The 14,998-nt window shown below is 50.2% G+C and overlaps 1 protein-coding gene across 7 annotated transcripts in view; it reads right to left on the bottom strand.

The window, feature by feature from the left end:
* Window positions 1-14,998, bottom strand: part of NRP2 (neuropilin 2) — an 80,341-nt gene that overhangs the window by 41,023 nt on the left and 24,320 nt on the right. For all 7 annotated transcript variants that reach the window (XM_090144162.1, XM_031601286.2, XM_031601288.2 and 4 more), the window contains 5 exons: window positions 13,069-13,250; window positions 8,710-8,940; window positions 7,959-8,114; window positions 5,969-6,138; window positions 4,750-4,905 (listed from right to left, as the gene is read on the bottom strand). In XM_090144162.1, the coding sequence (XP_090000288.1) occupies window positions 4,750-4,905; window positions 5,969-6,138; window positions 7,959-8,114; window positions 8,710-8,940; window positions 13,069-13,250 (895 nt within the window). The remainder of the gene's footprint in view (window positions 1-4,749; window positions 4,906-5,968; window positions 6,139-7,958; window positions 8,115-8,709; window positions 8,941-13,068; window positions 13,251-14,998) is intronic.

Here is a 14,998-nt window from a genome sequence, read left to right as displayed (position 1 = left end):
AGGTGCCCTCTCTTTGCTGTATTTACAGTGCTGCTTGGCCACTGTGACATTTCTCGGGGAGCAAAAGAAAAAGGGTGGAGGAGGCAGACAAGAAGGCCAAGGATGGCAGCAGCCCTGCCTTCATCTGTTTGTACATGTCTTCTTGGACCCACGAGATTTACGGCAGGATTATGTTACTCCCGTGGAGACAGAGCCCTGGAAAAGAGCATGCTAACAGGATTAGGCCTTCAGGATTTAGACAGAGAAGCATGAAGGAGAAAAGTAGGGGAGATTATTTTTTTGTCAGATAGGGAAGGCACAAAATGGGGTATGTTTGATGGTGGGAGGATTCTGGCTCAAGAGGAGGGTGGATAGTCCGGGATTTATTAAATCCAGGAACAAGGAGTTAGAAGAAAAATGATACTTGGCAACACTGAACGAAGCGCAGCCGCCTGGGCCAGGCGCAGCATGCAGGGCTTGCCAGCATGGTGCCTCTGAGAGGCTGCACTCAAATCTGAAAGCCACCAGGGATGGGAGGAGTGGTACTCTGCTAGCCTGCAAAGGAGATAGCAGGCCCAAGAACACAAAGCTGCAGCCTGGCTGGGAAAGCCAGGGCCGTAATTCTCCCCTGGTACTGCACCAAGGGTGAATGCACAGAGCTGCTTTTCCCAAAGTCTGGCGGCTTTGTACTGCTGTGAAAGCAGCAGAAGCAGGCTGGGACCTGGGGATGCTTTGGGCAAACTCTCTGCACCATGATGTCTCTGTGCAGAAGCACGTGTGGCTTTCTGGCTGATCATGGGAGCTTTTCTTGAGATTTCCACAAAAAAGAAACCATGGGCCTGAAAGCTTTTCTCTTCCTCCTCAGGTGAATAAACACAGGAGACCTCATTATGGACTAAAAGGGCGAAGGACTGCTCCTAAGGGAAGGCATGAGAGTCTCCAAAGATTTATCCTCAGTATCCTCTGCCAGCACCAAACACCTCTAATGTCCCCGGCTCCATGCGCAGCTGAGATACTGCTGAAGCTGTACGCAGTGATTTAACCTGCCTTCCTGCCTCATCTGAAATACCACCCAGGAAGGTTCACTGATAACAAGCATGAAGCTGTCAAAACAAGTAGGAAATTGAAAATGCGCATCAGCTGGATCTTTCTGCCACTCCTCATCCATTGACTTAGAGTCTCAAAGCAAATGCTTCAGTTGCCTTCTTCCCATTCACCCACAGGGAAATGGAGGCAGTGATAGCACCTATCTCAGCCCCCCACTACACAATCCCTGAGAGCTGAACTCTGCAATTACAAATGTGGGGAAGCTCAGACCACACAGAGACTGGAACCTGAAACCCTGCAACGAAGGAAGTGGATCAGAACGGATGAGCATGTTGTTTTCCAATAAAACCCTCACCACTGCATCTGCCTGAAGAAAATGGTCAAAAACAAAAGGGCAAATCCTGCCAGGTACTCTTTTCCTTTCTTGGGTTAAAGAAGGAGTTGTTTTTTAAAGACGTTTACAAATGGCCAGATAAGATCTTGGCACAAGCTGCAGGGCCAGTGCCTGGAAGATAACCTCAGGGGCCACTGACCGCTGGGTGACACTGAGAGGGACCCGTGCTGACACCACTGCCTGCACACAGAAACAGCAGCCCTGGCCCTGCAAGCTTGGGCACATTTACAGGGTGCCTGGTTCCCCCTTCATGTCTGTGCCCAGACACCCAGAGAGAGGTGACAAGCAGGACCACTGCAGGTGGTGGCACAAATAGAAATGGGTTTTCAGGCTAAGCAGCTCACTGCAGGATGCACAAAGGAGAAAAAAGCCAGTGCAGCTTTTCTGGAGTCATGGTTGTTTAGACTTGTCCCATGGGGATGCTCTGGAGGGGAGTAAGGGGAAAGTGTGACAGTGGTACGTGGTGGCTACTTTCCTGCCCATCTCCACTCTCAGGGGACCTTTAAGAAGGCAGCTCTGCACTTTCGTCCCATATCCTGGAAGGACAGAGCATCATCCCCTGGACAGGGGGATAACTGCAGTGTGCTGGACTCAGCTCTGCGGGGCAGTGGGGAAGCCTGGCCTGAATACAGGGTGCCAGGGAGACTTGGTGCTCCCCTCCTGCTGGCTGCAGCTTCACTGCCTCCCAGCACTCAGTGCTCTGCAAGGAAACAGCCCAGCCAGCCCCTCTGCTCGGATTGCATATTAATCTTGTTTTCCGCCGCTTCATCCTGCCTCTCCTGTTTCCCTTGCCATGACTGCCAGCGGCTATGGACTCAAAGGTGAGCCATCAAGTTCCACAGGGACACAGCCCAGCCTTGCTTTCCTCCCAGACACTGCCAGGAGGGGAAGTGGGAACGAAGGGGAGGAGGTCAGAGCTCCCTGTCCTCTGCAGAGAGAATCCTCCTCCTCCTTCCACCCCTCTTGTGCTTGCTGGCTTTCTCCTGCTTTAGCTCCCTGATAAAGATGTAAATGTCAGCTGACCCACCCACAGTACAGCAAAGCATTGCTTTTGGCCCACACAGGGAACAGAAATTCAGAGCAGTGTTTGATATACCCCATATGTGTGTGCGTGCATCTGCATATACATATATATACTTATCTATATACGTGTGTATATATATATCTATCTCTGTGTGTGTATGCATGCATAGAGAGGAACAGAGTCCCCCCTAAGTCTGTCTGCCCCTCCCCTCCTTGCTCCTCATGGCACCAAATCAAGCTGCGGCAGACTTGACAAATCTCTTTGGCATGGCTTGCTCCACGTTGCAGCCTGCAGTGAGCAGAGCACTGTATTGATGCAGGGTGATACCTGCAAGCTGAGTGCAGAGGCTGAGAGCTTCCCTAGCACAGGAACAGCTGAGATTAGCATGCGGCCAGGCTGTGAGTGAGGACCTGCCTCTGGCCTGCCATGGCTCAGCTGCCAGGGTCGCTCTTGAGGACAGAGGGAGGGAGAGCAAGACACTCTGATGCAAGGGGTAGGCGAGCCACCAAAAGCAATTACTTGTCTTCCAGCCTGGGGAGGTGCCTGCTAAATTGAGGCCAGAACGTGGGAAAGTAGTGAGACTGGAATAAAGGAGTAAAAAAGGAAAGGTTTAACTTTTTCTTTCTTTCTTTTTTTTAATGAAGAGAGAAAATAGGGCATGAAAGAGCTGATACGGCTTGAGGGCCAAGTGCCAACATGGTGGCAATGCACACGGCTATGGGGATGCTCTGGGCTGGCACCAGCCAGGCTGGGCTGAAACCAGCACTGCTCCACCCTGGCTGAGGACAAGGGGTCTGGGATGGCAAGGATGGGAAATCAGCCTGCAGAGATGGTCCCAGCAAGACCTCAGACTCCCCAGTGTCTGTGGCCTGCCCGGAGCACGGAGATAAGCCCCTGGCTCACAGAAAGAGCCGCTGCACCAGGTAGCCCTGGGGAAAGCAGGCTGTGCAGCACGGCGAGAGCTCTGCCATCAGCTGCAGCCCGGGGCCCGCAGGGCAGCTGGTGTTCCATGACCTGACACAGGCAGTCTGAGCTGGGAGCTCAGAAGGGGCTGTGCTGCCCTGTGTCCCCATCTCCCTACCTCTAAAATAGCACGAACACCAGCCCACTGGCACATGAGAAGCTGACAGGCTCCAAATATTGCAGGTATGAGGCCTTGCTAGGGGCTTGTCACGGTGCGGACTCGCTATGGGATGAAAAGCAAATTTGAACCGCTTGTGGGGAAGGGAAAATCACACGGCCCGGAAGGGAAGGAAACGCCTGAAGGAATCCTGGACAAGGCGGGCTACTGCAGTTCATGCCAACAGCGCCTGTGCCAGTAAAGGGAGGGGACAGCTAATTTAACAGAAATGCTGAGGAAGCAGAAACTGCTAGGACGTGCATGTGGGGGGAGGCAGGCAGGCCCCGTTTCACTCAGATCACGGCACAGCAGCGGGGAGCACCTGAGCTGCAGCAGCAGCACCAGTGGGCTCCAAAGAAAAGCAGGGGAGGGCTTTTTCAAGGTACCCTTAACCAGGGGACAACCAGATGACCAAGGCAAGTGACAGAGCAGGAGCAGCCAGCACCACAGCTGCCCTAAGCCTGGCCGGCTCTCCCTGTACAAAACATTGTCAGCTACTGCTTCGCCTGCCTCAGAATCACCTTGCCATGCAGCACCATCCGCAGGCCCTAGCAGGGCCAGGAACCCGTATTTATTCCCCACCTCACTCCCATCTGCATGTGCCTCCCAGTTACACGGTGAGACACGCACCAGCTCCTGGGGTTTGATGCACCACTGCCAACCGCGCCTGCTAGCACAGATCCCACAGCTCTGGCAGCCTGAATCGCTCCTCATTATTTATTGTTCATTTTGTTCTCTGGGATGGTGCGATCCCCTCTAAGGATTTGCGCCCTTTCATTTCCAGGCCTCAATAACTCCTGAACTACAGTTTCATGTGGTTTTGTGATTGTTAACCCAGCATGCAGACAGGGCTATAGCCATAAAAGCTCAATGAATCTTGTATGGCAAAACACAGGCTGTTAAAGCATTTTCTCCTTCATTTGCAGTCGAAGAACATACTCTCACCACTACGAAAGACGCAACAGCAGCCAGGTTTTCCAAGGAATCATGTTTCTTCATTGTTGTGCAGCAGAGAAAGGACTATTTCTGCTCTGCTCAAGGCATCATCAGTCTTTTAACCCTCATCAGAAAAAGGGTCGCTCACAGATTAAACACTGCAGGTCTGCAAAATCACTCTGTTCTCTTCCCTCCCATTGGCTGCAAGACTCACCAGGGCACACATAAAAGAGACAAAAAGGCCTTTACCTTATGGTTTTTACCATGTCGGTACATCATCCAGTCCTCCCCATTGGTGCTGACCTCCAGCTTGTAAGTACGGACATAGTACCCGTTCTGGGTTTCTCTGGAGATGGCACCTTGTGTAGCAATGGCTGTGAGCACAGTCAGGAAGTGGAGGTCCACCTTTACAAGGGAAAAAGGGACAAGAGACAGAGTGGTGAGCAGCTGAGAGCCCAGGCTGGCTAGTTAGTTCCTCGCTTACTTTCCCACAACATTAAAACGTGCAAATTCAGTCTGTCTCCCTCCACATGGGGAGGCACATGGGAATGTAAGAACCCATCTCCACAGACATAACTCCCCCAGGCTAAGTTCAGCAGGATGCCTGCAGCAGAACAATGGGACAAGTGTAACTGGACTTGATGTGTCCACAGGTGACCATCACAAAGCCACCTTCCTGCCTCAGTCCAAGCAATAGGATCTGCACAGAAACTGGAGGCTCAGGTCCATTAAAACAGGACAAGGGCTGACTTCTTCTACGTAAAATAAAAGCAGGGTGTCCAATTAGCAAGTGCTAGAGTTTCTGGTTTTCCTTTTTATTCTTTTTTTCACAATGTGGGTTGAGAAAGGTCAGCAGAGCTGGCTTGGTAGCACAGCCATGAATGAAGAATGAGATGTCTGCTGGAGGCAGTGACATTCACCATCTTCCGTTCCTCGTGCCCTTTAGCAAGCAATGTCTCATGGCAGTGTGACACAGCCAGATACCCTGTGTGGACAGAAACTGCAGATCTAACTAGGTCCTAGGGAAAGCCTTGGCTCTGACAGACCCTTACCTGACGTGCAGCCCGCTCATGCTCCTCGCATCACTGATGAGATAAATATTATTCTAGCTGTTTTTCCACACGCCTCCTGGAGACATTGGTCCCCAGGCCAGTGGCAGTCAGTGGCCCTTGTAAGAGGCAGAGGTCTCTCAATTTCTGTCAGTATGCTGGAAAGTCCATCAACACTTTGGGCAGGAAGGAGTGGGGTGGGAGAGGGACAATGGGTCAAGTCAGCCTTATGCAAGCATGCTAATGGGAGAGCCAGCCTATCTCATTTCACGGAGGCACTGCAGCTCCCCCGCTGCTTGCTCCCCATGAGTCACAGAGGCAATAAAAAATTCAACAAGCCTTATGGTCAAGGGTCAATTTAACAGCGTGATGCTCCATTTAGTGGGGAACAAGGCAAGGGGAGTGGAAAGCGTACAAACCTGGAGGTACTCTTTGTTGCTGTCTACATTGGGGGTCCAGCCATTGTCATCGCTGTTGAGCCGGCTCTGCTGGGGCGTCCATCGCCCATCTGAGTAGGTGGAGGAGGCACTGATCTGCATGTTGGAGATCCTTCCAGACTCCATCCCCAGCGGCACATTGCACTGGAAGTCTGCAGCAGGGACACACACACAGATGCTGATCAGCTTACGGTGTCTGTATTTCACTCCCTAGTGGAAGGCAGCCCTAAGCTATCTTTTGCATCTAACCCTGAGCAAAGCTGTCTGCCTAGAAAGACGAGCAGATCTGCACAATCTTGTGTGTTGTGTGTGCTGACAGATAGCACTGTGAAATTAAAGGTGGGGCAGCTTTATGTCTGAATGGTCTTCTGACAATTAGCACTGTCCAAGTCTTTCTGCCTTTCTCCCTTTTCTCTACTGCTGCACTTTTAATGCACTGTTCTGTCTCTTCCCTCCCTCCATCTCCTTGTCTCCTTGGGACAGGATGTCCCACGTTCCCTTGCTGTGAAGTTTCCCATCTTCTTGAAGTTTGGAGGTAAAAACTAGGCACTGACAAGGCAAGGAGTGTGGGCAGGGAAAACAGGAGGATGCTCACTGCTGTGCTGCCAGCAGCAACATCAAGACCTGGCACAGGCAGGCCTAAAGGTTCTACGTGCATGTGAGTGTATGGGTGTGTTTGTGAATGTGTGCTTGCATTATTTGTCATATCAGGCCTGTAGGGACTAACCAACCATAAACATGAAAGACTCTGGCATGCTTTTATTTGGGTTTCCTCACTTCTAAGACTTTTAAAGGTCGTAATTAGCCCAATCTTACTACACATCTCATATATTTTATGGTAGTTGTCCTGTAAAAACAATAACAGTGAAAACAGCTCACCACTGCTTGACCAAACTGTTTGTGTTTTTAATGTGGCCAAGTCAACCCCGGGTGGAAATGATGGGCCAAGTTAAGATCTCAGTGGTATTATTAGAGTTTCAGTTTACACCAGCGTGAATCAAAACAAGCCTAGCCCTTTAATACTTCTTGTGCTTGATTTCTCAAGCCTTGTGTGTCATCTATGCTTTATTTCCCAGACCTTTTAAAGAATGGGATAGACAGGGGATTAAAGAACAGATCAACGGACTGTGGAAATATGTAGCAGTGAAGAGCTTGTGCATATCTGTAACTCTCACAGCCTCGGCAGAGGGGCCCTTAGCTGAGCTATGGAGCAAGAGGCTGTAACCCATCTCCCCCAGCCCTGCACAGCCCTGCTGTCCATCATGGGCTCTCAGCCTAGGGTCAGAGACCTTCTCACTTTCTCTGGGATTGACGGGTATCTTGAAGGCTTTTTTTGTTGTATCACAGGTTTGCTGCTAACAGAGGTTGAGAACTGTAGCTCCGTTGCAGAAATATAATGGGAAAAGTAATTGAATTTCTTCTAGCTTGCAAGTGTTTTCACAAAGAATCAAAATGCTTTTCACTCTCAGAACATACAACTTTTCTTCCTTACACCAACTCGATTTATTTCCCTTAATAAAAGACCTAAAACAAATTCTGATTTGAACTTCTTAGTGCTTTAGGCATTTCTTAATTAGACAGACATGAAATTTCAATTTGTAGTTTGGGGCTGTGAAGTTTTGGAAAGCTGGAAAGATTTTCCCCAACACTTTAATGATTTTGCTGCACCCACTGGGCTGAAGTCTTACCCTAAATCGTTTGGTCTGAGCATATACACAAAGGATTCTATCCCAAAAGGTAGGGAGAAGACTTCACGAGCAAGTGAAAACTTAAGGAAAATTCAGAGAATGTAACTCTTCCTTACATCCCATTCCTGTGAGAAACAGCAAACTCAGTATAATTCCTGTCTCTGTGGCTAATGGGGAAGGAGCCCTTTAGGCACACTCCTCCCACCTCACTCTTGCAAAGCAAGTGCTTAGGTGAAACAGACAACACAACTGCCCAAGACATGCTCAGGACATTTCCAACTTACTTTCAGGCACTTCCTGTTGGATCAAGTAGTACTGAGCAGAGAAGCCATCTTTAGCCACAGCCAGGTCAGTGTGGAAGGTGAGTGACAGCACTCCGGTGGTCGAGCGGATGTCTGATGGCATCTTAGTGCCACAGTACCTGCCTATCAAAGGGCCAACTGCAAAAGAAAAAGCAACAGTGTTAACTCCCGCCTTTTCCCCAGCCTCATGGGTCACCAGCAGGTTGGCATCACTCAGCATGGATGCCTTAGCAGGAGAGATTGGGATGAAAGAAAGGCAGGCTTTGGGGATGGGCTATTTTTTTATATCCACTGGCCCAGTGCCACACAGTGTGCTGCGCAGAAATACCCACTGCAGCAAATATTGCTCTGCAATTGCTGGGAAACGCTCCAATTTGCTCTGTTTCACTTTGTTGGTTCAGGGTAGGGAGATCCTCTCAGCATGCATGAACCCTTTGCCCTTCTCTTAGTGAGGATCAGTGCTATGTGGGAGTGCCCCATGGGACTTTTTAAATCAGTGGTTACAAAAGAACTTTAGTTTCAGGATTAATGCATTGCAGCCTTCTGCAAGCATGTTGTTCCCTTGGCCAGCCACAGAGTGCCCTACTGTCAGGCTGGATGCTGGATGCAGTCATCTTTAAGGTTAGGCACATTTGATCTTAAGAAACAGAGCACAGAGTTTTGGAGCTCTGTTTTGGAGCTCTGGAGACATGGAGAGGTATTGAGGATGCAGGAGTGGCATCCCATGGCTTACCTTGAGGGATGCCATCCCAGATGTCCAGCCAGTCATACTTGCAGTCTCCCTCCCCTGCCTGCAGAGGGTCATGCTCGAGGTCAAAGAGCACAAAGTGGAGGAGGATTTCTGTCTTTGGCTTGGCTATGATGGTGAAGACGCAGTCCAGGTTGTGTGGATATTTGTCAGGGAAACCTGGAGACTCAATAGTGCCATTCGAGGCAGTGAAGTTTCTGGAACAGTCCTCAGAGCCTGTAACAGCAGGGAAAACCCAGTCTTAATGACACGGCTTAATGCCAACAGCTTGACAGACTGTGGAAACCCCATTTTGAGCTTAGAGGGGCTGTGTATTCTGGAAATTCTCTGTGGCCCAAGAGCTGTGTGACTTTGCCTGCAAGGATGGAGAGTGATTCTCAAAGCTTTCTATGGCTGGAGAGACAAGGTTTGTGCACTCGCTGAAGTGGACAGTGTATCTAAATCCCTCAGATAGCTTTAGATACATAACCCATGTGCCTCTGCTGATCCCCTTGCCAGTTACTCCAAAAGCAGGACTAGGAAGGTAAATCCCATCCAAAGCCACTCAAAGGCAGGGCTGTGACCTGGCAAATCAGTCCCTGCCGCATTCCCCACACCAAGGTGGTGGCTCTGGAGGGGAAGGCAGACCATGCCAAACTGGGCTGGGCTTCCCCTGCTGGTTCCTGAAAGAGTGACCTGCTACCTGCCATCATCATCGACTCAGCCGTGCTGGCAACAGGCCACCACTGTCCAGGCATGATTGAGGAGCCCCTGCTCAGTGAGGGGGCTGTCCTAGGAAGGAACAAAAGAAGACTAATGGGGACTTCATCTGTTTCAAGAAAACTCTCCCCAGGGGCCGGTCTCCTGCAACCTCTCTCAACATCTATGCCTCAGTTTCCTCAAGAAAATCAAGAAGTGCAAATATTTAGACAGTGAAAAGACCCCGAGGGGCCAGCGGGTGCCAATGTTTCCACTGTCAGCTGGGAACCTTGGCAACCCTGGGGAGGCGAGCAGTTAGCCTGCTGTGCCCCTGCAGCTCTGTGAGGGATGGGGCAGCACCAGCACACGGCTGTGCTCGATGGCCACAGCAAGGGTGGGGGAGATGGGGCTGTGGCAGGGGGCTCTGCCAAGAGGGGGAACAGAGCCCCTTTCTCACAGATTTGGCCGTCCGCACCAGAAATGCAAGTTATTTCTATCCTTAAGGAAGACCTTTGCATTGCAAGTCGGGCAGACAATGTTGCCTCTTATTTATTGCTGACCTCTGCACTGGCCTCCGCCGCAGCTCGGTGCCCTCTCTCAGAGAGCCAAGGTGCCTCGGGGTGGCCAGCGAAAGGGGAATTTGTGACGTATTCATACCGCGGTGACTTTGAAACCACTGCTCTGTGGAGGCAGGACAATGGCCAACAGAAATCTGCAGCCTGGAGCTATTGGAGGGGAAAGGAGATATTACGGAGCTTTGCAGCCGCTGCTGCAACCCGGTGTTAACAAAGGTTTCAGCTTTGGTTTTGCAGGGACACCCGCCTTCTCCTCTACAGACCCTTCTGCTCCGTCTCTTCCAGGCAGCACGAGCCTTCCTGGGACTAATGGGAGACTTGTTATTCAATTCAGCATTAACCTCCAGGAGTCAGGCCAGCAGCCCGCAGTAATGGCAGGATCCCGGCACCGCATTATGCAGCGCCTAGCTGGAGAGCTACTCAGGAGAGTCTCTTAATTGACTACCTAATGAAGCAGCCAGCTTTTCTGGTGTGAACCTATGGGGTAAAATGCAGAGGCAAAAAATAAGGCCAAACACAAATCACAGCATAATGCCGTGAATGGGGATAAGGGTGTACTTCATTCCGAACAGCTGAAAAGACAAATAGATAAACAAAATAACACAAGCTCCAAGCTAGGGAGAAAATCAAAGACGCAACCCAGAGTTAGGAGTAAGGAACTGTCCTTTCGAGACAGGAGAGAGACATAACTATGTCATTGTATTTGACAACAAGTTTCCTCATGCGGAGCTCTTATCGGATTTGGCATCTTTGTCTACAGCTTGGCTGATACCAACAAACAATGATCGGCTTTTCATAAGGATGCTGCAGATAATAAACAGGAGCCCTGCTGGCTTCAGCAGCACGGACCAGCCTGAGAGCACACTTTGATGCCCAGCGAGGAGGGCTCAGGCCAGCCCTGCCAAGCTGACTCACAAAGTGAGCAGCAGGGAGGCTGGGCTCTTTTGTCAGCCCACAGACCGCTGACTGAGTCCCAACAGGGGACTCAGAGACTGGTATGCAGTTGTTTGTATGCAGATTGCCCCTCTCACATGGTGATAAGGAAAATTCAGCACAAGGTGTGGAAATAAATGCACAGTTGAAAATAATTGTTTTTTTAGGTCACCTTTAAGGAAGAAAGAAGCTGCAGCAATGCTGCCTTTACTGATGTGGACAATGACAATTCAGTGACCTTTAAAGCTGGTGACACCCTTGCAAGCTCCCCTGGCAGCTCAGACTGAAGTATGAAAATAAAAGGTAAGGTTTGCTTCCATGCAGTGCCTGCAGCACACTTCTCCAGGGATCCCTGACAGGGACAGGGCCGGGCAAGAATGGCAGTGTGGTGCTCCCAGTCCCCTATGTTGAAATATGCCTTGCCAAGCTAAATTTCATGGGCTGTTGCAGGAAGAAAGTGTTTCTCTCTCTGGAGAGGGCAGCTGCCTGCAACAGGAGAATGGTGGCTAGAGGAGTGCCAGCAAAACTTCAGGCCTGACAGCTCTGCAGGAATCTCCATCGAGGGATGCAAGCTCATATCCAGCCTCCAGCCAACACCATCTCTCTCCCTCCCAGAAGCAACGAGATTGCTTTTTCCATGAATTTGTCCCCTTCCTGGCTCCCAACACTAGCAGTCAGTTCCTGCCTGCTGCCCCATTCCTTCCCACTGGCCACCTCTGCCATCTGCCAGTTGGACCACTTCACACCACTCTGTGCTCCGAGGCAGGGCATGGACTCAATCTGGAAACCAGCACAACTCCATACCCAGCCTCTTGGGCTCGGAGTGTACGTGTGCGTACCAGGAAGGAGTGGCAAGGGATGCTGAGCAGGGTCACCAGTCTTCCCACCTGAACACAGGCACTCTGCCATCTTCTGTGCTATCAACTGGCCTCAACAAATCCCGAGAGCCAGCTGAATCAATTAAATCTTCACCATTAATAAACAGCAGTGGTCTGAAGTGGCTGCACCAGACCAGATTGATGGCTGACTATGCAGCCCAGGCAACCATCAGCAACAGCACTTTCCTCATTCACGAGAACCTCTAGACACTCCCTGTCCTCACCATTCCACAGTAAAATTGAGGAATCCCATCCCTGACCCCTAGCAGCAAAGTCTCCACATCCACCTCCACCTGTGAGCAGACAGGGGTGCCTGTGAACCTGCCTGCCATGTGGTCCCTGGGCACTGGTGCCTGTGCTCCTGCCTCTTCTTTGCAGAGGCGGATCAGTCACCAGACTCTGCAAAGGGGAGGCAGTCTTGTGTTCCCTTCTGATTCTTTACCAGGCACGGGCATGTTTTTCTTGCTGGATGCGATGACATGAGAGCTGCTTATGTGTTTCTTCCAACGCACCACCACAGGAATGTGGGCACAGGGTGGGCACTGCATCTCCATGCAGAACGTGCTCCTACTCCCTCGGCAAGCAGGCACACTTCACTCACCCGCACACACACAACACACTGAGTGGGTTTTATGCTCTCATACCTTCTACCCAGACACACAATCCAGACAAATATTTAGACAGAAACGCTATTAAAAGGCCTTTGAGCAGCTTTTACTTTCCTCAATAATAGTTTGGTATTAAACAGAATTATGAATAGTTCCTCTCATATTTGCCTGGAAAGGCACCGTCTCTACCCTTGACAGTTCTGCTGACAGCAGTCTTGAAAACCAGAGCTCCCCAGTTACAAACCTAGCTTCCAGGAGAAGAAAACACAGTGCCATTGATCATTCCTCAATCGCAACTCCACGGGAGGGGAGCTCCATACACTCCTAACCCAAAGACAATCCCCACTTAACCCTAACAAGCTCCACACATGTCATGAAGAAAATAAGCATTTCTGAATCCTTGAATTCAAGGGTGTGTATAACAAGGAATCCTGCTTTTGATGCCACGCTATGATCCAAAAATGTACCATCATTTCCCACTCTAGTATCTTTACATTATTGGAAGTGAGATGATGACTAGCTTAAATGTAAAAAAAAAACCAAAAAAGAGCTCTTTATCTGTGAAGAACATGAATGTGCTAACACCATATAGCAAAGGTGGCCAACAACATCTCCTTGTGAAGATCATCGTGGCACACGGCCTGGCAGACAGGCACTGACTCAGCCACTGACCTGTCTTGTAGATCTCATAGCGCAGGGAGAAGCCGGCCCCTTGCCGTGCATAATCCGAGGTGAACTTGATGTAGAGGGAGGAGCCCGACGAGATGATGGTAGGAGGTGCAATGTTCCCACAGTGCTTGCCCAGCAGGTCAGCTGCTTCGTTGTCCCCGTCTCGGATCTCAATGAAGTCGTACCTGTGAGGCAGGGGAGACGGCATGAAAACCATCTGTCAGAGGGGTTCTTCAGCATGCTGGGGACAGACAGACACTAAGCACTTATTATCTCTGTATTTCACAGAACTACCTTCCACTCGGCTTCCTGGGACTCAGCCATTCACATCTACACACACACACACACACACACACACACGTTTTTCCCTCTTGTCTGTCTACCCCTTTCTCTACTGTGACTTCACATAATTATTATTTCATTGTACCCACATCCACTTCAACTTCACAGCTTGCAAAATTCTGGACACAATTTGCCTGTATTTTTACAAAACTCCTTTGGCAAGGGAGAAACTCAGCTCCAATACTCCTGGGCTCTTCTCCTTCCCTTCCATCTCTACGCCATCATTCTACACATTGTGTACATTCTTGACACTGTGTTGGTCCTTTAACAGGCACAGCTGCTATAATTATTCAGATTTTGGATGGTAATACCAATTCTATTCTGTTAAGTGCTAACAAAGACTCATGTGGATGAGAAACTCTGCTTGAAGAGATGGGCAACCACATTCATCACTGCCCAGGTCTTGCACCCCTGTAACAGCCTCCCTTCCCACCTGCTCTGCCAGCCCACCCAGCCAGCCCCTGGCTTTGGGGAGGAACACGGTGACTTGGGAGAGCTGCCTCCTGGTGCTGAGACAAAGGCTCACTGCAAAGTCTGGCTTGAAGGGGAAACTCCCACAGATTCCTTCGTCTGGGCCATGACTAATGGCAAGGTAGTATCAGGCTGCGTGCGCCGCAAAGAAACAAACAGCTTTTATGTGAACATCTTGTTCTTCAGCTGTCTCCTAACACCCGCGCTCTCCCGCCCCTCTCCTCATCTCTGGCCAGCACGCTGCTATTTACAGACACTGTCCATCTCCCTTCTACTGCTCATTCGCTTTGTTATCAACCTGTTTGAACAATGCTAGAGCTCTTCTTGTGGGGCTGGGAGGGAAGCAGCAGCTCCACGCTGCCAGAAATCTGCCTTTTGTCACAAGATCTCGTGTTTGGGAATCAAGAGTTGAAAGGAGAAGTAGCTTGCTGGATGCAGTGATCCTCATGTGACTCACTCCCGCCCTGCAAAGCTCACATTGGCGGGCAACAGCCTGAAAACAAACTTACAGAGACGCAGTGTGTTCCTCCACAAAGAAAGATTGCCTGAGCAGCTTCGGTTTCACTCCTTTCTGGGACTAAATCAGGCCAAGAGCCAGAAGCAAAATGCCTGCAGATAAAATCCTGTCAGCGCTGGACCCAGCACTGAGTTAGCTCTAATCACCCAGCCTTTAACTCCATTCAAATGCCACAGCCTTGGCCAAGGTGAAACCTAAGCAGTCCTGAAACGAAGCACTGGCACAGGAAGAGCTTAGCTGGTGGGTGGAAGTGCAGGGATGTAAGTGAAGATCAGCTCCCCCCAACCTTTGAGCAGCTCCCCGTCACCTCGTGACCCCTTACTGCCCTAACACCACCCAGCAGCACCCTCCATGACCCCACTAATGTCCCTCACGTGTGGTTTGCTCCCATCCTCTCCCCTGGGAAGAAGAACACAGAGGACAATGTTAGTGCTTCTTTTAAGTAGAATTTTTTCCTCCTTGTTTGTCTATTTGTTTAAAGTAGTGCTGAGCAAACAGCAGGGACATTTTGTTCTCATAATAACTCCTTGATCTCAACTGCGTGTGCAGCCCTTCCACATCTGAAGCACATGTCTATGCTGCAGGACTGCCGGCAACTACTGA

The sequence above is a fragment of the Phasianus colchicus genome, chromosome 7 (assembly GCF_987193195.1).
Source record: "Phasianus colchicus chromosome 7, bPhaCol1.hap1.1, whole genome shotgun sequence".
Classification (NCBI taxonomy): Eukaryota; Metazoa; Chordata; class Aves; order Galliformes; family Phasianidae; genus Phasianus; species Phasianus colchicus.
Note: the sequence above shows the minus strand (reverse complement) of the source record. Positions and strands in the feature narration are given on the sequence as shown.